Genomic DNA, 27,793 nt, shown 5'->3' on the forward strand with positions numbered 1-27,793 from the left:
AAAGTGCGTCATTTCGACCTCATCAGATAACTTCCGTATTTAACATACAAGTTTTTGAAAGTTAATTCACTTTTCCACTTTCATTTGAAACAGTTGTAACAACTGCGATACTTGAAGCGTAACCACATCTTTGCCATGATTCCATCGAGTTCAAATAAATGTCTCTAAATGTTTTATCTGTAGAACTTATATAATCCGTTGTATTTTTCATGCTTTACATGCTTTTCATGCTTTTCAAGCTTCATCAATCAATTATAGATAGACATCCAATACTGTATGTGCAGCGTTTTATTGTAGCCATTTTTTTTCAAAGGTAGTTTTTTGTTCATAATTCATCAAAGTTTTCCTAATGCTAAACACCCTTTACCCATTCATAAAACAGAATGAGGAGCAGTTTCAAAAAGAAAAAGAAATCTTTTTATGTCTAAAATGATTTAGACATTAAAAGATCTATTTCATCAAAAATTTGCTTCTTTAATCATGCTTTTTTATTTTTCTTTTTTCTTTTTGATCTTCCCACTATAATTTAACAAGAAAAATGAACCATTTAAGTTTAAAAACAGGTGCTCGATTGGAGCATTAAACAAAAAAGCAAGTTAATTTATGCAACAAAATTAAATCAATAAACAAGAAGTTGTTAGGTGACAGAAACGTATTACACGAGTTTTTTGCAACGTAGCGGAAACGTTAATCTTTTAAGTCATAAACGTTCCATCAGGTAACGGTTGAAAATCATGATTATTTAATTGGAAACGTTCAATTAAATAATCATGATTTTCAACCCTTTCTTAATAAACTATGCTTGTGCACGCTGAAACTCTTCGAGAACTAGATTTGTATCGCCGACCCTTTTCCTATTTAATATTTGCTGCCATTCTTGTTTGGTATCATGCCAGTTGTTGCTCGGGAGAGATTTCTATACTTCAAAAAAGCTCCTATTCCCTCCAATTAAAACATAACAAATTGACATTGATCAATAAGTCGACGTGATAGTGCATTATAGAATGTCACTATCACGTCGACTGTTTTACATTAAAATATTCTTAAAAAGAAAAAAGGTATCCTTCTCTGAATTCAAAACACTGAACTTTTATTTCAAATAACCATGTAGAGGATGAGAAATTTCTTCCTATCGGTCGATAAGAAGAAATGTCTTATCCTCTTCATGGTCTCATCCTTTTCAAGGTCTCATCCTCTTCACGATTTCATCCTCTTCACTTATTTATCATAGAAGATTCAATCTCAGAAAAGGAGATCATCTCAATGCAGTCCTTCGAGAAAAGTTTTAGGGCCTTTTGAACATCCATTTCTCTATTTCTCTAAAAGTGCTTTGCTTTACTAAGTACATGGTTAGTACATGCATAACAAAGTAGTTCTCCTGCTAATCTTATGTACAATTTTACAAAGCTAGATTGGCTCAATGAGGATGGATAGTTATACGCAATATAAACGTACTAGACAAAAATACGCTAAAAAAAGAAGAGTATAAAAAAGGTGTTGAATAAAAGCTCAAGTGCTTGCATGCGTATAAGCGCGTTGTTCACGTTTCACCAAGATAGCAGCGCACGAGGCACACCAATTCCGAAGACCCTCGGTACCGCCATCATCCCAACCCATTTCCGCAGGGAAAATAGTTTAATAAAACAAACAAGCATACTTAAAAATATATTTTTAAATACAATCTTTTCCTTTGCTGATCATTATAAGATCTCTTCTTTAATTGCTACGTAAGGAAAGACTTTGTTTTGTATTTGGTTGCTATGTAAAACTTTACATTGGCTTTAAGTTATACACACCAGTAAGTTGAACTTTTGAAGAGTTTTTACGTTGATCGTTGGAATCATCAAACGACGCTGTTTAAAAAAAATAGTGAAAAGTATGCAAACAATTAAACATTAAGCAGCAAAAATTTATAAATTAAATTAGCTTACAATTATTAAATCAGCAGATCAAAACAGCTTACAATTTATAAAATCCAAACTATGTATGCTGCTTTTATGATATTTTAAAGATAAAGAAGTCCATAGAGAACGCCATCTCAAACTCTTTAACGAAATTGCAAAGGCTAAAATCATACCTACAGCAAGAAGAGCAAACACCCATGTTAAGCCAAGTAAAGTGCTAAATGCAAAAGCGATGCGAGAGGATTCAAAAACACGCCTATAACTATTTCTTTTAGCATGGTTTGCCGACAACATTTTTGTTTCCCGAGTGCCTAACTTTACCATAACCAAAATGAGAACAACAAAATTCATAGCTAGTATTACGGCAACCGGAAATAAAACCCCGAAATAGAATGCATATCCATGAATAAGACAACTACAAGTAAAAAACATTTTAAAAATAGTTTGAACAGTTATTGAATTACACACGGTGCGTCATCATTAAAGTTGAAAAATTGTCGTAACATCAGGTGTGTCATTTTGCTCATCAATCTTAAGCATCGGTGTTTGGTTTTTCCGTTAAATGAGAATTAACTATAAACATTAACATCAGTCATTTGAATTAATGAAGTTTACATTAGTTTATGTATTTAAAAAAAGTTATAGAATTCCATAAAAACCTATTTGGTTCCGACATTACATAGCCCTCTTTAAATCAAACTTTTAAAATATTCCGGAATAGTGCCAAACAAATTTTTATATGCATATAAATTGGCACACAAAAAACTTTTGCTAGCTTAATTACATAAAGGTTCTATTTAAAAAACTTCAGAAAATTCAAATCAGCTTAAAATACAGATCCAGAAGTTCATACTTCATTTGTTTTTAACGGAAAAACTGAAGCTTGATTAGAAGCGTAATTAAAGAAAATCAATTATTTTTTTAAAAATAAATTATTGAACATCACGTGCAGTTTGTCATCGCCAAAAGATTTATTTTCAACTCCAGCAGAAACTGCGACAATGATTAGTGGAACACCTGAAAATAACACGAAAGTTAACCACGAGATATCAATAAAAATACTTTAGTCACCAATAATATTTAAGCTTATTACTAAAACAAAATATTTAAATCGATGTGAATAAAGAGTTCTAATGAAAACCAATCACAATCGACAGAAAAGTTGCACAGATTTAAAAAGTAATGGATGTAGGTTTAAAATTTTTAACTTTGTGTTACAATTTCTTCAATTTAAAACTTCAAATACAAATAAGCGCATTTAAAATTTTTGCAATATTTATCTATACTATTTATTCAATCATAATCATTAGGAAAATTAAAATCAAGTACGAACCCCAAGCAATTCTGAAAGCTCTACGAATGAACTTTACAGAATCGATGCTTTTAAAAATAGACACAAACATTCGGTATAAGTTCAGAGCTTCAACTGCAGTCCAGAAAAATGTTGCCAGGATAAAGTACTGCAATAATCCAGCAAATACACCGCAACTAAAATCGGACTTCGATCTACGCTCTGCTCCAGCGAGAAATAACACGAGTAGTGTCATTAACGAAATACATTGATAAAAGAGAATCTTTTGAGGGAGTTTTTGACGCAGTTTTCTATAAAATAAAAGCTGGGGTTCTGAAAAAATATTACATTTATAATGAAATTCTTCTTTTTTTTTAAAAAAAAAAAAATAATAATAAAAATCCTTTAACGAAAAAACTTGTTGCCAAGGAAAAAACGTGCTTGTTGCCAAGGAACAACTTTTATTTAATCCACATAAGCCGTTCTCTCTCTAATAATATTTTCCATAAAAAGTTTCGTGAACTGTATTTGGCTAAGAATTTTACAAAACTACGAACTGTATTTGGCTAAGAATTTTACAAAATAACATCCAACAGTAGTCTGAGATAATGTTTGCTTAAAAATCCTATTGCTTTTTGTAAAATAAAAACTTGTCAACATAATCTTTTTTTAAATAGGAAGTAAACTTTCCAATCGTTTCATATATAACATCTTCTTCTTATATAAACTTTTTCTTGGTTACACAAAAACCTCCCAAAAAACAATAAAGCCCATTAAAAATACTGCTGGTGAAAAAATCTTCAAATTTCCAAAATAAAGACCAGCGTTTAGCAAGGTAAAGGCCTGCCTTTAATTTTAACTTTAAGTACTTTTTCATCTAAGTAATTTTCATAAGCTGATGCAAAGCATTAACTTCATAAAATTACTTATTTAGCTATATATACTGCTAGCTTCCGCATGCACTCGCATAGAAGTCAAAACTGCCACTTCAACTTGACTACATTTTCAATTTTTTTATTTTGGCTTATTAAATATAGAACTAGTTTCAATTCCGTCTTAGCAAACACATTTCTTCTCGTTGGCGTCATATGTTTCGCTGATTTCTGTATTAAAACTGGAACATTCTGTGATGCCAACAATACCACAGTTATTGAGTAGCCTGAGTGTCAAATGTTAAAGTCTACCAAAAAAGATGTAAGATCTAAGGAAACAAACGAGGAGTTACTATTGCAGTCAAAATACCGAAACGAAAAATGCAAAATAAGGCTGTGAGAGGTTTTGACCTTTCTTTATTGAGTCCTTATCAATATGATATTCATGAGAAAAAGAATTTTTTTTTTTACTTTGTCGTTTGTTTGTACACTTATATGAACTATCCAAATCTCATTTAAATGGTCAGGGGCAAATACGCAAACTTGAAAAATATTGCATGGAGACTTTCAGAACATGATGTTCAGTCATTTTGAGGATGTTGGTAATAATAATAATAATAATAATAATAATAATAATAATAATAATAATAATAATAATAGTAATAATAATAATAATAATAATAATAATAATAATAATAATAATAATAATAATAATAATAATAATAATAATAATAATAATAATAATAATAATAATAATAATAATAATAATAATAATAATAATAATAATAATGATAATGATAATGATAATAATAATAATAATAATAATAATAATAATAATAATAATAATAATAATAATAATAATAATAATAATAATAATAATAATAATAATAATAATAATAATAATAATAATAATAATAATAATAATAATAATAATAATAATAATAATAATAATAATAATAAAAATAATAATAATAATAATAATAATAATAAAAACAATAATAAAAATAATAAAAATAATAATAATAATAATAATAATAATAATAATAATAATAATAATACTAATAATAGTAATAATAATAACAATAATAATAATAATACAACTATTAAAAGTTATGATAATTATAATAATTACAGTAACAACAATTATAATAATTATTAATCATAAAAATAATATTAGCAATAATAATCATATCTACAAGAGAAAACATCAAAACACTTTCTGTATCTTAATAAGTATTCTTTCTTATTAGTAACGTTTTAAAATGACAATCTTCTCTAACTATACAGAAATGATTCTCTAACTATACAGAAATGATTCTCTAACTATACAGAAATGATTCTCTAACTATACAGAAATGATTCTCTAACTATACAGAAAAAAACATTTAAGGGAAGTATAAATTTAAATTGTTTTTCTTAGATTTTGTTAAACACTTTTTTAAAATATTTTATTGTAACAACAAAAACCAAGCTCTTAAAAAGGAAAAGAATTATTTAACCTCAATAATCCAAGTGTCAGAACTGATATAAACAGAGCCCCTATTGAAATACCACATCCAATCCATGTCACAATTTTTAATTCTACAGGATTATAACCGCGCTTCGACGGATCAAGGATAAGTGCTAGGTTTGTAAGATGGTCGCATTCACATGACACTTCGATATGATTTTCATAGATTTTGCTGCAACCAGCATTTGACCAGCTATCTAAATTAATTAAAAGACAAATTAACTGTACAAAGAAATCAAGTTGCGTTCAAAACTCATTTAACAAAAGCATTTGAAAGCTAACCTAAAGTAGAGTTCCAAAAGTAACAATCCAGGTATCCACTTACATCCATAAGATCAGTCTTCTTAAAATTTAATTTTACAAGATTACCGTTCAGGTTGTTAACAGAATGTTCAGCAACGCTTGCAGAAAAGATGACGCTGGCAAATTTTCCAGTGTCATTCTTTGTTTCTCCTTTTTGATAAAAGTGAAAAGAGGCAAACTCATTATTTATCAAGAATAAGTCTGGTTTTTTAAATACAAATGAAAATATGATGTTATCCTCATCATCTAGTGCATTGCTGGGAACAAGTATTGAGGCATTTAAATCTGCTCCTAAAAAAAGGAAATGTACTTCTATTCTATAAAGAGAAGGTGCGCTGCATAGTTTTTAACTTCCAGTTAATTGTAACTTAAATGTTAAAATTATTAAAAAATACCGAAAGTATAAGTTGAAAAATGACTACTTAACGGGTGGGCCGAGTTTAAGACAAAATATTTAGCTAAATAAATCAATATTTACATGCAAGGAAGTCATTTTTTTATATACTGATTTATAGACATTTGAATATTCTTTCTAGATTTCTAAAAACTTTTAAATTATCATTGCACACTTGAGGAAATAACTCTTCCTTTGAAAATGTGTTTTCACTTTGGTTGGGCAATTGAGCAAAACCTATTTGGTAAATATTTACATGTTGAAAATATCTTATATGAAACAGTTTATCGGATCATCAATCGGTTTGAGAATAGTCTACTATATGAAAATAAAAAGAGAAGAAAAGGTCGTCTAAGTAAATTGAAAAAACAACAGCAATAGAAATTGAAAGATTTTACGGAAAATACTGCCTCAAAGAAAACTTGCTTAAAAGTTCTCACGGTCTTGCATTCGTCAAAATTTCAAATAGCTAGATTTAAAATATTACCAAAGACAACGCTCGCCAAAGTGCAGTCAACAGCAAACGAACCAAATGCCTAACAACTGTCGGAAACTGCAAAGGAGTTAGGGAAAGAAAGAAAACTTCATCGTGATTGATGACGTAAAAATGCATTTTCAGATTACAACATACTCGGGAATGCCGGTTTATATTCATGCAACATACTAACCAGTCTACCAGATGCAAGATTTAAATGAAAGGAGAAGTTTGCACCAAATGGTCCTTAAATGGCTAGCATTATCCAGTATAGCTTTTTTCGCGCCATATATAGCGCAGACCAAAGGTCCAGCGATCAATCCAGATGTGTATTGTCAAAATTGTTTGCCAAAATTGTTAAAATTTACCTACAAACATCATTTAATAGAGAAATTTTTTTTTTGGCCTTAATTAGCCAAGTCCTTTTATGCAAAAACAAAAACAGATTTGCTCAATAAGCACCATATACCTTCTATGCCGATAAATGTGAATCCACAAAATGTTCTGAATGCCAGGCCATTAGGAGATTTTTGGTCCATTTTGGGTAATATGGCTTTTGAGCAAGATTGGGCACAACAAATGCAAAACAGTTGGCGAACGGAATCAAATAACATTAAAAAAGTATTAATGTGAAAGTTGTCCAGACCATGACCGAAGGCGTATACAGTAATATACAAAAAATTGAAGAACAACGACCTTTTTTATTTTGTAAACAGTTAGCTATTTTAATCCCATTTTCATATCGTTTGATAAAATAATCCAAAAATGAATGAGAAAAGTGTCGTAGAAATGAGTATTTTATTTTGTCTCAAAACATTCGCCCCTCCTCCCCTTCCCCGTTATTTCTTTAGTCAATTTTCAAGAGGCAAAGACTTTTAAAAATATTTTACTTTTTTCATCACATGCTACTTTTTCGGTTATGTCTAAAAATATTTGCTTTTCAAATTTGTCAACTGCTTTAATGAAAATGTCTGTCTTTTTTACATTTGCAATTGCCAAAGCAAAGCTGTTGAGTAAAATTTTATACGACATTTTCAGTTCCTTGACTTCGTTAACAATCTGACCAACTAGTGCATCAAGAACTCCTAACAATTTTCTAGAAGAGTTTTTAGAAGTTTGAGCTTGGATAATAAAAGAGCTTTTGGCTGATAACATTTTGTCGATCACACCAAAAATGTCATTATAAAGCTAGCAAAAAAAAAGTAAATATATCCAAATGACTTAATTCAAGAATATAGAAAAGATAACTGTTACACCCAATAACAAAAAAAACAACTACAAACAACAAAAAAAAAAAAAAAGTTTATAAATAAAGATAAAATGTTAGAGTATGCTGTTGAAACAAATGGGCATATACATTTGAATATATTCAAAGGGCATTACATTTAAAAAAAAAAATCAAAAATTATTAGCAAGTTACATAAAAGTTCTTTTTGTATGCCACAGAATGTAGAAAAACTTATCTAATAAACTTTAATCTTTTTTCTGTTTTTGTTTGATTTATGAAGTTTGCATTACGAAGTCATCTATACAAAGAATAAGGCAGACAAATAATATTATTGACTTCAGCAAAAAAGATGATATTTTGGACTACAAAGAACAGGCAATAACGAAAACAGTAGTTTAGTGAAATATTCTATTCATGACTTTCTCACAACTTAGTTTAAAAATACAAATTTTGAAAAGTTTCACCTTAATGATAATTTTCAACTTTAATATTATTATACAGTAATGTGAAAAAGTTAAGAACCACAAAAGAAACAAATCATAATTTATTTTTATTTTTAAATTTTTTTTTAACCGAATATATTTTTCTGGTAAAAAAAATAATAATAATAAATTTTAGAAAATAGAAAAACAAAATAAAAAATAATAATAGAGATAAAAACTTTTAAACAAATATAAAAAATGTATTTAAAGTTTTATAGGTAATTTTTATTTAAAAAAAATTGTGAAAAAGTTAAGAACCACAAAATAAAAAACGATAATTTTTACCTAATACCGCGTAATTCTACCATGAATTTTTAAGCACTCATTTATACGATTTGGCATTGAGTCTATTAAATTCTCTAAAATATGTTAGAGAACATTTCCAAGTATTGCTGGTAAAATATTGCGCAACTCCTCAAGGCTCCTTGGTGCTTTCTTGGCAATCTCTTTATCAAGCCAACTCCAAAGATTTTCAATGCAATTTAGATCTGGGCTATTTGGTGGCCAAGTTAGACGCTCAATATTTTTACTTTCGAACCATTCAGAGACAATTTTAGCCCTGTGACATGGTGCATTGACTTGCTGAAAAATGAACGGAACGCTTTGCTCAAGTGCATCAATTGACGGTAACAAGTTGTTATTTAAAATATCGACATAATAAGTAGAGTTGAGTCGACCATCAAATAATTTAAACATACCAAGACCATAATATGTCATGCAGCACCATATTCCAACCGACCCGCTACCTTGTTTTGTTCTTTGAACGATACAATCGTGATTATATTTTTCTGAAGGCTGCCTGCGAATCATAATTGGGTTTTTTCGATTATCAACCTCGATATTCATCTCATCACTGAACATTCTGTCCTTCATTTTTGTTTAGACCATTCTTTGACGCTTTGGCAAAATTCTTTTCGCTTTTTTATTTGTTGTTTGGTAAGTTGCAGCTTTTTTCCATAACATATTGTTAGCTAATAGTTTCTTATGCACAAGTGATGCTAATGCTTGATGTCCATTTGAAAGCTTCCATTCCCTTCTTAATTCATGTGACGGCATGGTTCGATTTTTTTTTGCCAACCTGATTAAAAGGCGATTATCATTGGGTATCGTCAAACGCGGTCTTCCAGAACGATGGCGATTAACGTAAGATTTCGTCTCTTTGAATCTTTTGATATTGTTAGCACCGAACTATGTGATCGCTTTACTATTCTTCCAATTTCGCGAGCGGATTTACCTTCCTGGTGAAAATGCACCACTTTTACACGATCTTCATAGGTAATAGCTTTTCTGCTCATTTTTTCAAAAGGAAATACTGTAGCATAATTAATATATACTTTAACATTTAATGAAACACTGTTTACATCGCAAATTATGCGTTTAAAAGTTTTAACATTTTTCTTTAATTACAAAACAAAATATGAGGTAATTAATTGTTTTTTGTTATCATTTTCATCTTCCTTTTCTGAACTCAGTATTTCATTAAGGTAATATGGAACTTCAGCATTCATATTTGAGCTTATACATAGAAAAAAAAACCCTAAAAATCTTGAACACTGACACATGATGAGACATTCACTCTAATTCTATGAAGTTGCTAATTTTTAACACTGTTGTCAAGTTTCTCCACGCTAGTGTTAATCTTTATTGATGATCTCAAGGGTCGATTTTTAGTATGGCTAATGTTTAAAACAACAGCATCAGGAAGAAATGAATAAATTAGCACTAGGTCTGTGGATACAGAATTGTGGAGTCTGTGATTTTTTGGGGGCTTCTGATTAAAAACAGGTAATATTATTTGTCTTAATTTTCATTAATATAATTCAACCTGTATGAAATAAAGCAACAAAAGTTTTCGTTACCCATGATTACGTTGGAGCATTTAAGAGTAGCCATAATTTTAGTGCTTTCTTCATCTCGCAGATGAGCACTAGAATAATATAAGCAAACAGGGATGTTGACAAACTTTTTCCATCAACTATAATGGGATATCTATGTTTTTGTGCAGTGAAAAAAGGAAGATGCAATTGTTTGTCTTCATGTATGACTTTCAGTAAACATTTAGTAGTTCACTAACAACTTTAAGTTAAATGTTATGCAAAGTTTTGAAAAGTTTGTGGTTTCATTCTGCCTAAACCTATACCATAAACATCGCTTCGAACATGAGAAAATCAAAATATTTCTTCATGTTGCCTCCTGTGAATTTGAATATTTTGTAATAACTAAATACTGGAGACACCGTTAGGGTTAGGAGGCACCCTAATCTTTTGAAGTTTAAAACTCTCTTGAATTTAAAATTGAACTTACATCACGACAAGCAAGTAAATGCTTTATCAATATTTTGAAAAAAGACAATATTGAATATTTATTTGAAACGTTTACTTTCCTTAATAAAACTTTTTTTATTAATGCTACCACCAACTGGGTATACTTAGAACAGCAGAGGTAATTTGGGATAAAAATGTTATTTACTTTTAGCAAGTTTAAAAGCTCTGGCACTAAAACTAGTAGATTTATTGGTGTTATCATTTAATTCAATAATCTTATTCAAATAATCATTAAAACTAAAGTAATCTTTTTGTCCCAAGTTACTCCTGGTTTCCTAAGTACAATTAGTTAATGGTATATTTTGTTATTCTAAATATTTACTTAATAGTTTAAAAAATAAGTTTGTTTATATAAAAAAAAAGACATTTAAAGAAATTTAAAAAGTTATAGCAATGTTTTAAATTTTTATTTTATTTTTACTGTTTTTTTAAGGTAGTCCTAATAATGAAAAGCTGAAGTGTTGTTCTCCTACTCCTTAGGATTGTTTGTTTATATGATAAGATGTTGGTGCAAAATATTTTTTTAAATATGCTTTATTGAGCCTTATATATGTTGCATCGTGCTGTGCGGATTACATTTGTACTTTATTTTATTTTGTTGGCAAAGTATGAAAACACATAATTAGTCAGCACTATATCTCCTGCGTGAACTACTTCAGTTTCCAGCATCAGCTTTGCATCAAATGGTGAAACATCATCACCTCAAGCACGGGGTAACAACATGCCAAGCATCATCATAATGAATTGAAGTGGTGAATAAAGTCTAAAATATGGGCTGTGTTCCAACTTGTCAGAAGGATCATGCCAATTCCAAGTTGGAGTTACTTCAGAATCTCTACAGCTACAGTTAAAAAAAATTGCGATTGCCACTTCCAAGAAGTTTGAATACCACTATCTGTCAGAATACTTAGTGGGTTTTGCTTTTTTCAATCTGAACATATTATCCAATACAAAACAAGATATTTTAAATGTACTGTACTCCAAACAACCTGTTCAACCCGGTTCAAAACGAATCATTTTTAAAGCCACTAAGCCCTCGCAAAAAAAATTATAGGACTTCGTAACTTTAAACACTCAAGTTCTTCCCAGCAGTCTGCACATTGATTCTGAAACATGGAAAGGCAAAGATGATCACAAGCAAAACAAAACAATTGCAATCAAACATCTAGTCATAAATGACAATTTTTAACAGGGTGTCGCCCTTTACGCAGGAGTTTAAAAAACTCATAATTCATGACAAGAACCAGTTTCAATTCCTTCTGCAAGTTGTAACCGATCATCAACAATTTTTCCTGAATTGCCTTAGGTTAACGCTGCAGACACAGTGTGTATTATAGGCCTTCTAACTAATAAAGTGAGTATGAACATTAAACAGTTACAACATACCATAAATGCTATTACACAACACTGCGGAATATATTTCAAGTCTAAGTAATATAATAAACCCACTTAGTCAAGAGTATAAGAGTATAAGCGGAATCATATTTCAAGTGTAAGTAATATAATAAACCCACTTAGTCAATATAAGTGTGTTAAACAAATTAGAACCAAAAAATTGCATACAAAATGGTATAACAATATTTCTATTAAATTTAATTTACTTACCCTTAACGAGATAGTTGTTTTATTAACAATATCCTCCAGCATCTCAGTTAGCAGAGTTATATCTTCTGAAGTGGTAAATGAAGAACTAGATTTCATGACATCATTTATGATTTTAATCTTATCTTCAGCAGAAATGCATGATTTGTTTGTTTCTTGATTGTTACATGTAAGATTCTTGATTTTAAAAGAAAAAAAAAACAACAAAAAGATGAAGTTATCACAAAAAATCAGAAAAGATAATCCAAATTGATGATGACAAGCATAAATGAATTTTATTCTAAATAAAATATTTCAGATTAAATTTTTAATTATACAAAAAGAAATCTTATTTATCCCATGAAATGAAACGCCAAAACAAGACCAGTGGAATATGCAGAAATTTGTGAATGAAGACTACAGAAAATATTAAAAGAAACAGTAACATAAAAATAAATGCTGACTAAATAAAAGTCAAATAAACATACTTCGCGTAAATCAAGCAACTTTATAGTAGCAGAAGATTTCGGATCACACTCAGAAAAATCAGCGTCTTCCCAGAAACCCCCTTTTGTAGAACTCCAGTTACATAAACGTTTTGCTTTTCCTTTTTTATCAATATTGTATTTGCATGAAACAAAACTTGTGTTTGTAACTAATGTTGTGTTAAATGAATATTTTCCTTTGAATGTATCATCTCCAACTGCGTCGGACAAGCAGTATTCTAGATGTCAATACACTCTATCATAAGCTTTTTTCTTGTAGCTAAATTGACTCTCAATTTTTATGCATTTAAAATCATCAGCTTTGATAATGACAGTATTTACATTTTAAAACCACTTACAAAAAGAAAGTACTAATAATATTTTATAACAATAGATAATATGATATATATCATAAAATGATAATACACTATTTAGTGTAATAAAAAAATCCTCTTTATTTTGAAGTTCACCATGTTTAAAATGGTATATAACTCGCCTAAAAAATTACTAAACTAAAAACCAAACAAAAAATGCTTGCTTTTTTAATAATACTTATTGAAAAAATACTAAAGCTCATAATTTAAACTTTCATGTTTGTTAATTTTGATGGTTTTACTTTTTACAAAAAAATGGTAAGATTTTATTGTTGGTTTAACAGTTTAGAATTAGTTTTGCAATGAATTAAGAAGAGTTTCAAACATATTTGAATAAAGCTTTTCAAAAAACTTAGCATAAATTTATTTATGATGAAGTAAAGGTGAGCAATTAAGGTTTAATTTTTCAAGTTTAAGTTTTATTATTAATGTTACATAATACGGTCCATGACTGTGTATAAAACTAAAAAAAAAAGTTCTTTTTAAAAGTCAAACTTTTAAAAATCAAACCTGTTTTATCAACAGCTATCATGATACAATCTTCATAAGCAAATATTTCCCCAGTATTAGCTTCAAAATGAAGTAGAGGAGAGGGGGACAGCTTTGAACGGAGGCAGCTTTGAAAAAATGCATTTTTGAAGCGTCTTTGTATTTAAACTTAATAAAAGTAAATATTTCGTGAAGATAATATTTACCCTTGCAGCTGTCACCTGTTTTTCCTGGCATTTCACTTAAACTGGACGAAATATTTATTTGATTTGTTTTTGAGGAAAAATCGTAAATATTTCAATATAAAGTTGTAAGATTTTCCTGACCGCGTTTCTTACTTGTGAGATGTTTAATGTTATTTATAAGATAGAATAATTCATAACATTTACTATTAAGCAAAAAACATCAATAATTGAGATAATTTTGTTTGAAAAAACCATTGTTTATTATTTAAAATGCTGTTGGGGCAGTTTTGAATAAAACGAATAGGACACCTTTGAATCGTTTAAACTTCTCGGACTGTTTTCCTTGATTATTACGGCCTGAATTTTGATTGTCTTATAATAAAAATTGATTCGAAATTTAAAAAAAAAAGAGAGTGACAGAAGTCATAGAGGAAGATATTAATAATGCTGTTCTCCAAGTTGTAAATGGATTAATGAGGCCGAGCGAAGCTGCTAAAACTTATAATATAAAACGTAATACTTTACATTACAGAAAAAAGTAGTGTAAAATTTTATCTAAGACCAACCTTGGTTTGACAACAAAATATACTGTCGTACAAGTATTTTACAAAGATGAGGAAATAATGTTAAGAGACTTCCTAATAACGGTCTAAAATGAATTATGGCTTAACATATAAACAAGCAAAAGAAGTAGCATTTCATTATGCTTTAAAACTTTGCAAATGTCCAAGTAAATAGATGGAAAATAAACAAGCTGGTATAGAGTGGTTGAAGGGTTTTCATGAAACGTCACCTAGAACTTTCACATAGAAAACCTGAAAAAACAAATTTGTCTCGTTCAACAATTTTCAATCAACACAATGTAAATCAGTTTTTTAATAACTATGAAAAAGTTTTAAAAAAATATAATTTCACTCCAGACAGATTTTATAATATCGACAAAACCAGCATTATAACAGTAGTACAATCATCCCATGTTATAGCATCACTAGGAACAAAACAAGTTGGACAGTGTGTGTCTGCTGAACGTGGACAACTAACTACTATGTGTGGTATAGGAAAGGTCATAAGAAATTTCATTCCACCTGTCTTCATATTTCCAATAGCACGGTTTCATGACACCATGATAAAAGGAGGACCATCTGCTTGTATTGGTTACGCAAACAGCCCAACAAGTGCCTGGATGACAAGGCCATTCTTTTTAAAGGTTCTAGAACATATGAAAAAACTAGTCAAATGTTCGAAAGGGATACTGTTTTACTCTTGATGGATTATCATGAAAGCCATTGTACATTAGATGCCATTAATTATTGTTTTTGAAAACGGAATGGTAGCTTTAACATTTCCTCCTCACTGCACTCATAGAATGCAACCTTTGGATGTGTCAGTTAATGGTCCTTTCAAGCAAAAACTGTCTAACTCTAAGAATTATTGGCTTGTATGCAATCCAGGAAAAACCATAACTATACATGATTTAGTTGGTAAAGTGACTCCAGCATATACTTCAACATATATTTCCAGGAACATTATTACAGGTTATTCCACATCTGAAATATATCCTTTTTCACGACTTGCTTTCTGCAATGACAGCTTTCAAAGTGGTGAAGTGACTAATTGCCCTCTAATAGAAACAGTATAGCTACCTTTAATAATTCACATCAAATTCCTATTACACCTGAAGGGATAGTTATGCAAAAACAAGATTGTATAATTGATTATAAGGGTAATGAGCAAAAAATTAAAAGCAATGCCTTACAATCACAGCACACAATAACACCTGAATCAGTTAGACCATATCCAAAAGGTCTACCTTGAAAAAAAACTAATAAAGGTAGAAAAAGTGGAAAATCTAAGATTCTTACTAAGACCCCAGAAAGAGAAGAATTAAAAAAATCTTATGTTTTACGCAAGACAAAAATTGAAACATCATGAGGGATTGAAAAACAGGAAACTTACAAAATTAGATCCTCAAAATCCAAGCTGAAAAAAAAAAATTCTTTAATCTATGTTGAGTTATCAAACATTTGTATTTTTGAAGTATAAGATTTTAATTAGATCAGTGGATGCTTTAATATTTTTACATAACCTTTGTTTTATCAATTGTTACTAATAGAAACTTAAGCTTTATCCATTACCATTTACCGGTATTATCGGGTTTTCTTAAATTTGAAGGTTAGTTGGTTTTGCAAGGTTTTTTATTTTTAAGCTGCTTCTATTTACAGCTTAAATAGCTTTATATAACTTTTGTTTGATCAAGTCTTTAGAGTGATAGTAAGATTAGATTGTTTAAAAAAACATTTATTTTTACTATTAGAAACCAAAACTTAATGAAATTTAAAAGTAAATCAACGCTCTATTTAAAAAAAAAATTTTAATCTCTAGTTATTTCCATTTTCCAGAGATTATTCAAAGCTGCCCCGGGTGTGTTCAAAGCTACCTCAGGCTGGGGCAGTTTTGCACATATTCACGCGTGCTAAAGAAATAAGAATTCTGACTTAATTTTTAGCTCAGAATTTATTAAAACACTACAGTTTTTTTCCTTTATCATTGTTTTGACTATTCAGAAGAAAAAAAGGTGGTTAGAATAATTAAAATATTGATTTATAAAAAAAAGTTTAAAAAATGTTCAAAGCTGCCCCCTTCTCCCCTACCACTTCAACTGTTATAGAATCTATTGCTGGTAACTTTGAAACTGAAACAGTGAATGTCTTATTTGCTTGATAAACTGACAGTCTGTCTTTAAACAACCTTTTGCCATCTGATGTGGTAGAAAAACTATTCTTTCTTAGCTCAGCAATCATAGCTGCTGTTTTTAAAGAGAACACAAAAAAAGAAACATTAGTAATCCGAACTTTGGCTGACTCGCTAATAGCAACTTCTTCAAATATATGAACAGTGTCCCTGGAATAAGCGAACTTCCTTTACTCACAGATGTCTTGATTAAGAGTACTAAAGAAAATAGGATTACCACGCTTAAAGAAAGGAAGAACAAATGTTATAAAGGTGGAAAATGAATTTTAAAAGAAACCATTTGTATCCAGCAGTTTGCTGTATTAACATTAAAAAATATTCTCATTAGAATATGAAAACATCAGTGTTATGTATTTTACAATTATGCAATCTTACCAGTAAGTTGGGATTGGTTACTGTAATCAAAATTTCAGCAGGAGAATTTTTTATTTATAATATCAAGCAGACAGAACAATTTTTATTTTATCACTAAGATCAGATTGGCTCAAACATTGTGTAGGTGATGCAGACACTTAGAATGCTGATAGGCATTTTGAAAGTGGTGCAAAGCTGGCATGTAGAGGTCTAATATTGACTGGACTATTAAGGATTGGCAAGTACTGAGGTTGGCAGGCAAAAAAAAGAAAGGCAATTCAGGACATTCAGCAAGTGATAGGAGCACAGTAGTCTCCCCATTGATCATGTCCAATAAGTGCTGTCTTTGAGCAAGCTTAAGAAAGCTGGCAATTTTGCTACAGCAAGTGCTCCCATCCATCACTTACATTTTATATTGATATTTTAAATAGCAGAGCAGCAGCTATAAAAATCACAAAAAAAGCTCTGAGATTAGACCAAAATATGTTTTGAGCATTTAATGGGAGGTAGTTAAAATAAAATAATACAGGACGCCATTAGTCAGTTCTGTATCCAAGAAAAAAAATCAGAAAAGAAAAGGTGTTGGAAATTTCCTACAAGCAATCAAATAATCTACTATATAAAAATCTATTTAAGACGTTTGTTGACCAGTTTTTGGAAATTTCTAGTTTAAGTAGTAAGTTTTATTTACAACTTATAAGCATTTTTCAGCATTTTCAAGCAAAACCCAACTCATTCTCTTATCTTTAGAGTGTTAAATGTGTTGTCTGGCTTTTATTTTCTTGTCTACTATTGGTTATCATTTGAAGATGAATTTAATGTTTGGCGTCTTATTTCTTAATAAATTTCATTTACTGCGTTACTTACATCATATTAATTTTTTCAGAAGCATTTTTTGAAACTCAAATTATTGATTATTGAATGTTTTTATAGAAATCTACCTGCAGAAAAGGAAGTTAAAATAGTCTAAGTTTTTCCAATAACTCTGAGCCAATCATTTCCATTCTTTTAGCAAAATTTTTGGTAATTACCCCCAAAAGGGAATTTTTGTTTTGATTTTCACAATTGTAGTTTAACTTAACACGCTTACGCGAAATTTCATTTAAAAATGTTTACTTAATGAGAAAATATAACTAAAAAGATATTTGTCCAATTACTTTTGGACGCTTACATATAAATGTGTATATATATGTACATATATTACTGTAGGTCAAATAGTTGAATTGAAATAAGTTTTTGGTTGAAGAAAAAAAAAGCATTTCTAAAAGTTGTTACATGACCCAATCTTTAAAAAAAATATTTTTTATTATATACTTGAAATGATCCTTGGTATCCTTTTTACACACTCTAAGCCTAGCTTAAAATCTAAGCTAAATTCTGTGAAGTTTGCCTGTCAAGATTTATATATATAGGCTTTTGAACTAAATGCTGAAACATCTTTAACTGTCTGCTCAACAGCTTGTGTTCGTGGAATAAGTTATTAAAATATCTTAAAGTCATCGCAGAAATCATGTGAGAGAGGAGAGGGCAGTGTTACCTGGCAGTTGTCCTAATTAATCACTTGAAAATATGTTTTAGCAGAGAATTTCAGCTTAAGTCATTTTTATCAAAAATGCAAACATTATTAGGTTTCACTCTCTGTCTTGATGAGATTATAATTTCAACTTACAGTCGTCATCACAATCAGCAACAATCAACTAATGTTTAGAATAAGCAAAACAACTGCTGTTCTGTAATACTGAAAACACATTATCTTGATTTAGCGTTTAGATTTACTGGCACAGCTACATAAAGAAAATTATAGCTTTTTGACCCATTTTGACATCGACTGTGTCATTTTCTGTGTAACCATGTAAGGCCATTGACGTTAACTTAGAAACTAAGTACACTCTGCAATTATTTTGATGTCTGTGACATACAAAAGTAAGTCTCGACTAGTTTTGGTGAGCCAGCTAGCATGATTTTTATTGCCTGGGTTGCTAGACTCTAGAAAATGCGTGTACTGGCTTGAATCATATCCTACTTGCACATTAAACATGCTTTCAGAAGATATCCCTGATCTATACTGAGATGGACCTTATCAGGAATATGAATAACCTTTCTAAAAGTGAAAAAAAAGTCAACTATTGGAATGTCTTTTAGATTGAACATAATTGCTTAAGCAGTAATACCAATTGAATATTTTTATTTGTATTTGTAAATGTTTAAAAAGTATACAAAATGATAATGATACTAATCAATGATCCAAGAAAGATAATTAATAAGTATCATTATCAATATAATTTAAGTTTTGATTAAGGAATTACTAAATTGTTATCTAAATTCAGAGTGTTACAAGCCTCGCAAACTTCCTTTACACGAACCCTACTCGGAGCCTCACACGAACCAACACACACACAGAGGACTGAAGGCAACCAAACAACCCAACTATATATACCCAAACATCCTAACATAACCAAAAAAAAAATAAACACATTTCTCTAGAGACTAAGCACATTCCCAGACGACTAAACATATCTTCTCGGTCACAATGTCTCCGTCCTACTTTTAAGAGAAACTGCCGCCCTTACTGTGAAAAGAAACTAATGATTGCAGAAGTCATGAGAAAAATGATCAAAAATCCAAACTGATTAGTGCAAGAAGAAACTTCGGAGTAAATTTGCAAGATAGAGTTGGCAAAAGACAGAACTCCGGATTAGTATGAATTCTAGGCTCATGTCCTACCGAAGCAAAAATTCAAAAAGTTGTAAACAACTTTATTTCATTTGGAATTTACATAGAAAAAGATATGTGATTTGTTTAAAACGCTTCTTACAAGAAAACTTGAAATCTTATAACAACATTCGTTTGGAGTTTGAAAAGCAGGAGAATTGAGATGAAGATAATGGTTATCACATCGTACTCAAACGTGTATACGACATCGTTATATTCGTGAATTTTTCTACTTTGCACAATCATAGAGTTCCAGACAAAAAAAAAAAAGCTGATTTTGGTAATGAAATTGAGCTTCATTTAAAATTCAAGAATCGTTGGAGATTGTAGGTAAGCTGACATTTTCACTCTTTGGCTTAAATAACCCTTGAAATCGATAAGTGATGAGATTGAAAACGTTTAAGAAAATCTATTTCACTTAAAGATGAGCTAAACTTGATCTTGCAGCAATATAATGTAGCAAACTAAGATGAGTTTAAATGGATTAAATAGAATTTCATTTAACTCAATTTTCCTGGCAAGCGATGAGATTACTTACTATGATTATGATTAAAGAATGCTATCATAGTCGTTAAAATAACTTTTGCTGATGTAGAACCTGTCGGTTTGCACTATGGTAAACACAAAAATTCGTTTTCGTTTATTTGATAAATCATTAAAATCTTTGGTATTTCTAAAATCTTTTTATAACCATTTTCAAAAGATCATAGCTTATGTAAAAAAGCTTTAAATTTGTTTATTACTAAGAAATTACATGTAAAATCTTAGAGCGTGTCTATAAAGTCTTCATAGTTTGAAATAATTAACAAACGAAAAACGACAATTATGAAAATCTTTTTTGAAAAACCCAAACAAAATGGTGCTTTTGTGGCAAATTCTCATTCCTGGGCCTAATATATAGATCAGTTTTCAATAGTCAACAAAGTTATGGTGCTCTCTGATGTTGGCCAACAATCTCAAGGTTGATCAACCATCTCAATGTTGGTCAACCATCTTAAAGTAACTTTTATCAAGAATCTTCTAACAATAAAAGATATGCATACATCACATTTTTCTATTTAATTTTAAAATACTTGCAACATGACATACACTGCAACAATATGCAGTGGATGTCCAGACTTGAGATAGTCTTGAAACAAAAGAAAAAAAAACTTGTGCAGCACAAGTCAAACCATGTGCAGCAAATGGTAAAACAACAAACAAGAACAAACTAAGTAAAATGCAAAATATAACTTAGCATGTAAAGATCATAGACCCGATTCCTTTGAAACAATCAAAGTTAAAGTCCAGCTCGAGTCATTGGATAAAATAGCGAACAAAAGAATATGAGCTTTCACAGCTACCAACGTGAAAGTGAAACTTAAAAGTAGTTGATTGGACAACAATATTGAATAAATTGAATGATTAAAAAGATATCGAATCGCTAGGTGTTGGTCCAAAGCCAAAATCAAGAGCTAACTGTGTCTCAAATTAAGCGAAAATATATATAAATTTTCAAAAGCACCAATCATTTTTATACAAAAAGTAATAAACTAGACTTCATTGCATAGAAACTATATTTTTTAATTAAAAGCCTATTTTTTACGTATTTTTAAATAATCAGTTACTTACAAATAGAACTTTACATAAAATTTGTTTCGGAAACGAATTTTATTCAAAATAATAATTAACAGCATATAGGAAAGTCAATTTTAAAAGTATCAGTCAAATTTAGTTAAATTTACAATAAATTTATTAAATTATAATATATTAATGTAATATATTATTAATAAGATTATAAATAAATTTAATAGCTTAAAACCTAATGCTGAATCAAAACCTTATGAAAAACATTTAATCTATTTTTAACATTTTTTAAAGATATTTTTAACATGATATTTATCATTTTTTTAACATGAGATTTATCATTTTTTGATCATACAATTGATTTGATAAACCAAAAAAACGTTTGGTTTTACTAAGTTTTGATCATTCCTTTGTTTTTGGTGATCAAAGCTTGGTCCTGTAACAAAATGTTAAGTGACACCTCTAGAGATTTTCCAATAAAGTTGATTTGTGAATAAGTCGTGGAACCACCTTAAGCATTATCCAAACTCAAAGTAACTTTTAAAAATAGTATCTAAGACAAATTATAGCTATGCATGCAAGTAGATGCATGTAAGCCACATGCACAAAAGCTGAAATCATGAAAGATTAATAGTAACAAAGTAAATTTAATATACCTGATGTAGGTTTAGTCACACTTGTTGTTGTTGGTTTTCCAGTTGATGATTGATTAACTGTGGGTTTTCCAGTTGATGATTGATTAACTGTGGGTTTTCCAGTTGATGATTGATTAACTGTGGGTTTTCCAGTTGATGATTGATTACCTGTAGGTTTTCCAGTTGATGATTGATTAACTGTGGGTTTTCCAGTTGATGATTGATTACCTGTAGGTTTTCCAGTTGATGATTGATTAACTGTGGGTTTTCCAGTTGATGATTGATTAACTGTGGGTTTTCCAGTTGATGATTGATTAACTGTGGGTTTTCCAGTTGACGATTGATTAACTGTGGGTTTTCCAGTTGATGATTGATTAACTGTAGGTTTTCCAGGTGATGATTGATTAACTGTGGGTTTTCCAGTTGATGATTGAATAACTGTGGGTTTTCCAGTTGATGATTGATTAACTGTAAGTTCAGCATTTGCAGAACAATTACCGCTGTGGAATGAAAAATCATCAACAGCAATATCTCCGTCAGAACCTCCAACAATTCCTTCAACGATGATCTTTAAAAAATCATTTACTTTTAATTTTCTACGGAAGGTTTTTTAAAAAATTTAGCATAAACATTTACTACATTTCATTAAAAAACTTTTACCCTATATGCTTCTATTGCTATGCCAACATCTACTTTACCATAAAGCCAACGTTTTTCTTTGGTTCCAGACTGCATCCAGACAAGTTTTTCAGAATTACTTGAGTTCACATAAATGTTTAAACTACCAATTGATTTGCCATACATATGGTAATAAAATAAAAAACACTGACCAACAATATTTGAGCTCTGATTAAAAAGCTGGCTAGCCAAACGAGCCTTTTGGGCTTTTTTTCTTGGAAATGTTGAATCAATGAAAATAAAATTTGCTAGAAGAAATTGTATAACAAAAAAAAAAAAACTTTCTTTAACAACGAATACTTAATAAAAATTAAAAGTTTGAAGAAAAAAAACCTTTAATATTTCCCTTGTGATCAGCCGTAATTGATCTTGTAGTTAATGGGGAACCAACGGTCCAATTAAAATCGTCTGTCTTTTCAGCATCTTGAATATTATACCATGTGCAAAATCCCCTTTCAAATGAACATGATCCTAAAAATTTAATCGATAACTCATGATTCATATTATCTGAAATCAAAATCGTGTACCGTAGAGCAATTTGAAATCGGTTTCATTATTAGATTTTGAAATACGCAACATAGTATTAAATCCAGAGTACAAGTTTTTTTAGCCATTTCAAATGTATCAGAAACTGACGTCGACAGAAACTTTTAGATTATACATTTAGACAACTTTCAAACTAATCTTCAAAAAAAAGTTATACTTTTGAGTTTAAGTATTTTTAAATGAAAACCAAGCCCTAAAAAGAATACTTTTTCTGGTGCTTATATTCCTTAAAAGCTATTATACATGATATTTTTTTGGTAAAATCATTTCAATTTACCACCTTCAAAAGAGTTTTAAACAGAGTTGCTGTTTAGCATCAAAAAATAATTTCCAAAAAATTGAATTCTTGATGTCAACAAAATCTCTAGCTGGTGGTTTCCATCAAGATTCTCCAGGTTAACCTTTTAAATGGTGAAAGTAGTGGCCGAGGAGGATATGATACTTGTCAAAAAATCATAACAAGTAGAACTTTGTTACATTATAAACAATTTTCCAACTGGTTTATTTACCTATAACTTGAATATATGGAATATATTAGTTTTAAGTAACTAGTGGAATTGCATATAGAGTTTGAAACTGGTTTTGTTCAACACAACAAAATATTTTGCATCACATCAGAAACTGCAGACAAGTGTGTTTTTACTTTTTTGTAATAAAATTTTTTTATTTCTCCTTGAGATTGAAAAAATATAGCATGGGTTAGGTTTTGTTTAGTTTTCAATTATAGCTATATATATATTTAAAATGTTTTTTTGGATTTTAAATACCTTTTTATACATTTGCATTTAAAGGTTTAGAAAGAGACACTTTTCAAATTACTCGTTAAAAAATTTTTGAAGTTTTGAAAAGCTAATCATCTTTGGATCTAGATTACTGCTTAAGGTTTTGCACAGTTGTTTGTGAGAAAATAAATTTGTTTTCAGGCTTTAATAGTTATTCGAGGAAAAACGAAATAAGTCTTCACAAAATATAATGGTAAGAGAAAATAGACATTTTTGAAAGCATACGACTCATGATAGTCAGCCTCAGCTTTCAGTTCCCTCAGTCTTCAGTTCTCTAAATTAAAACTTTCAAATTTTTTATTTGTATTAAAACCGACAAAGCATTGGTTTTTTTTTTGCTGAACTGACCTCTTATTCTGTTTATTTGAACTTCATAAAGTTTTGGGAGAGTGGCTGACAAATTTCTTATAACCTTAAAGATTATTCGGAAAGCGTCCCTTAAACCATAATTTCGTACATCTCCAAACATCCCTACTTGAAAAATATTTAATTTTAAAGTTAAAAAAATTGTTCATAAAATGCACGTGTATCTATTGCAAATTACTATTTATTGCTACATTAAATAATTATTTATGTTAACATTTTATGTCGTTTACACTCTAACTGAAAAGCAAGTAAATTATACTATAAGACCAACTCCTTTATTTTCCGGTCTTCGAATAAAACTCCAAAGATGTTAAAAACTTTTGTATGCTTATAGTGAAATAAAGATCTTTATCAAAAATCTTGATAATCAGAGTTAGGGTCGGCGGATAGTGGAAAGTAACATTAAAAAGCGCGGCACTATCATAAACTAAAATTCATTTATAAACTCTTGCATTTAAAGTTTTGACCCTTTAAACTTGGGCATAACTTAACTAAATAGAATTTTTAGAGATGAGTTTTAGCCATCCTCCTCAAATGAGGAGGTTTTTAAATACAATTGCCATTTTTATTAAATGAAGTTTTTTTTGATGGTTTTTAAGTTTTTACGAGATATTTTATCTAGTTTAAAATATAAATTAAAAAAAATATATATATTTTTTCTCATTTCATCTACATTTGAAACAGTTTGACCAGAGTTTTCCGGCTAATTTTGTTCCTAGGCTTCAATGACTTGTTTGTAAAATAATTTTAGTTGGGACTAGTATGAATAAAAAAAGTTTTATGTTTGCGCCATCTTTAGAAGGTATCTATCCTAAACACCAATAACATAGATCCTCTTGTTTAAACATCAATAGAATACTTTCAAAATCTTTCTTATATTTGTACATTATATGGTGGTTTCGAATAAAAACCGAATGCAAACCGTTTCTGGTTAATATTTATTTTTAAGTTATTTTTTTCCACTACTTTTTGTTGAAAACGTAGATTCAGGGAAACTTATATTAGGGACAATAGAAGAAATAAGAAAAATTAAAACTAAAATATTAAAACTAGCTGAAAATGTCTTCATTAACACTTAAATTTTCAGGTTAGTAAGTAATACTTTTGTATTAAAATATTTTGAAGTGCAAGTTAGAGAATAATTCATGATCAGGTAGCTGGGGTACTTGAGTGTAAATTAGTAACCTAAGAATGCTTTTAATATAAATCTGGTCATTTGTTACTTGCAGTAAAACCAAATTATCCAGAAGTTTTGTTATACTGATTAAGAAGCATTTGCATTGGATGTAAATTACTTAAATCTCCAAGGTTTAGTGAGGCAGTTATAGTTGCATAGTCACCGGGGGCTCTTGCTCAGGGGCTCAGCTCCACCTATGATGTTTTGAGCTACTTATTAAATAAAGTTTCAATTATTTAATACTTGTTAATTGAAATCATTTATCTTTAAACTAGTTATGATAAAATTTAGTCGCTAAACTATTTTTTTCATGACATATATGTTATGGGAATTTAAATGCATGGAAGATTAATTTTTTTAATTTAAATAAAAATAACGTTCTACGTATTTAAATTCCCATAACAAGTATATGTGAGCATTTTGTTAAAATCTTCGTAATTCGTATTCGGTTTTTTCCTGCTCTGATTCTGAAAATGCTGATAAAACAGAATCCATTTGTTCAGAAAAGCCTTAAACTTCCGGATTCACAATTGATTTCACAAAAGAAAGAAAGTTTCAACGAAGTTGGAAGGAAAAATACGGTTACATTAAACATAGCTGCAAAAAATACAAGGTTCTTTGTGCAATCTGTACCAAAGCTGCCTAAGTGAAAATGCCTCTGCATCCCAATTAAATTTTGTCTTCACCAAATAACATGGGAAACATATGATTTTTATAATTCGCAGAACAGATGATTAAAAGTCAAACTTTTGTAGGCTTTTGTATTTTGCTAGTATCAAATTCTTACAAAACTCAAAACATTGTTGAATCGACCTGAAAAGGCATTTTTTTAATATATCAAATTTGATCCATGAGGCTTTTTCTCATGCAGGGATTCATTTACTGCGTTAAAAAAAGAAGAAGTTGCAATTCGACAGTGTGATGGCCGATTAAACGATTGATATCTCGGCGAAGTAACAAGTTTCTATTCAGAAAAACATTTTTTTAGAATCTAGAATTATGAACGTTATATATCAGTATATCTTTGCACAAGCAGATGGAAAGGGTTGCTCTCAACATATTAAGATTCTTTCATGGTAAAACTTGCTTCACTAATTTTCATGTAAACATTTAAATTATTTTTAAGATGATTTCATATTTTAACTTGGTTAATCAAACGATATCTGGAAATCCAATATGATTCCGGAAATCTCGATTTTTAATACTTTCTTTGCTGTAATGCAAATCAATTTAGTAATAGCGAAGATTTTTCTTAATATAATATGATTTTTCTTGATATAATATAGCTATACGCAGGAAAAGAGCCAAAAAAATTGAAAGAGATGTCACAATTTGAAAGCTATCCCTTAGTAATATTCTTTGAGTTCAAGAAATCTAAAAGAGAGTATATTGTCTCTGGCCACAACTTCATTCTTGACAGGCCTTATTTAAATTTCTGTATAAAACATCACGTCGACACTTGAAAACCACATTGTTAATGTCATATTAATAAAACTGAAATAATCAAGGGAAAGACAAATCAAACTCTTCTAATTTCAATTAGAGTTTTGATTTTACCCAATAAAAAAAGTTTTGAAAAAATTTGAGTTTATTCAATCTAATGTTTGATGTTTGTAAAATTTAAAAGCAAAAAAAGTTTCTTGAAAACCTGCCTATTTTCGTTACACAAACGAAAAGCTGATATTTGCAACTGATAAAAAGTGTTCAAAGCGCACGTTTCCCCAAACAGATTTAAGCTATGTAAATCTTTCCAAAGCGAGACTTCAATAGCCATTTACTATAATGTGCATATTGGTTTAAAAAAATAAGTTCTAATTTATAAAATTCTTCTAAAATGTGCATAGCTAACTTCCAATAGTTTGTATCTAACGCATAAAAATCTGTAAAATATTTGGTCTTGGAAGATTTTGATTTTAATTTATCCTTTGTATTGATCATCATTTGGAAGCTTACAAAAATCTAATTGCAGTTATTTTTTTATTAACTTAATTCAATGTATGGTTTGCGTAAGAGGCATGGGGTGAAGTAATATATTTTTAAAATGAAAATGAGACTCATTAACCTGCCATATAAATAAATGATGACTAGCAATTGCAACCAAAAACAACCAAAAACTGTAAAACCTCATTAAAAAAATAGAGTCTAACTGGTAGGATGGAAGGAGAAATGAGAAGAGGAACACAGTTTTGTAAGTGAATGAAAAAGAAAAAGAAGAAGAGTTTTTTAGTAATCAGAAGAAGTAAGGAAATAAATAGAAATCAGAAAAAATATTGATTAAAGAAGAATAACCAAGTCGGTAAACGCAAACCTTAGCCTTTAATAATTATAC

At 29.5% G+C, this 27,793-nt stretch overlaps 1 protein-coding gene across 3 annotated transcripts in view; it reads right to left on the reverse strand.

The window, feature by feature from the left end:
- Positions 1–1,656: 1,656 nt before the first annotated feature.
- The window catches only part of LOC145189410 (adhesion G protein-coupled receptor G4-like), a 28,961-nt gene continuing 2,824 nt past the window's right edge, over positions 1,657–27,793 (reverse strand). The window contains exons 3-14 of one of the 3 annotated variants that reach the window (XM_090099204.1): positions 22,927–23,064; positions 22,576–22,841; positions 21,937–22,483; positions 12,853–13,088; positions 12,389–12,562; positions 7,640–7,937; positions 5,860–6,171; positions 5,567–5,774; positions 3,238–3,506; positions 2,855–2,921; positions 2,078–2,319; positions 1,657–1,853 (exon numbers count right to left, since the gene is read on the reverse strand). In XM_090099204.1, coding sequence (XP_089955330.1) covers positions 1,771–1,853; positions 2,078–2,319; positions 2,855–2,921; positions 3,238–3,506; positions 5,567–5,774; positions 5,860–6,171; positions 7,640–7,937; positions 12,389–12,562; positions 12,853–13,088; positions 21,937–22,483; positions 22,576–22,841; positions 22,927–23,064 — 2,840 coding nt within the window. In that variant the 3' untranslated portion in view covers positions 1,657–1,770. Of the gene's footprint in view, positions 1,854–1,963; positions 2,320–2,854; positions 2,922–3,237; positions 3,507–5,566; positions 5,775–5,859; positions 6,172–7,639; positions 7,938–12,388; positions 12,563–12,852; positions 13,089–21,936; positions 22,484–22,575; positions 22,842–22,926; positions 23,065–27,793 lie in introns of all 3 variants that reach the window. The other 2 variants (XM_090099198.1, XM_090099208.1) reach the window with 2 other exon arrangements.

This window comes from Hydra viridissima, unplaced genomic scaffold (genome assembly GCF_058129835.1).
Source record: "Hydra viridissima isolate aposymbiotic clone 2 unplaced genomic scaffold, HvirCarnegie_v1 scaffold_1, whole genome shotgun sequence".
In the NCBI taxonomy this organism is placed as follows: domain Eukaryota; kingdom Metazoa; phylum Cnidaria; class Hydrozoa; order Anthoathecata; family Hydridae; genus Hydra; species Hydra viridissima.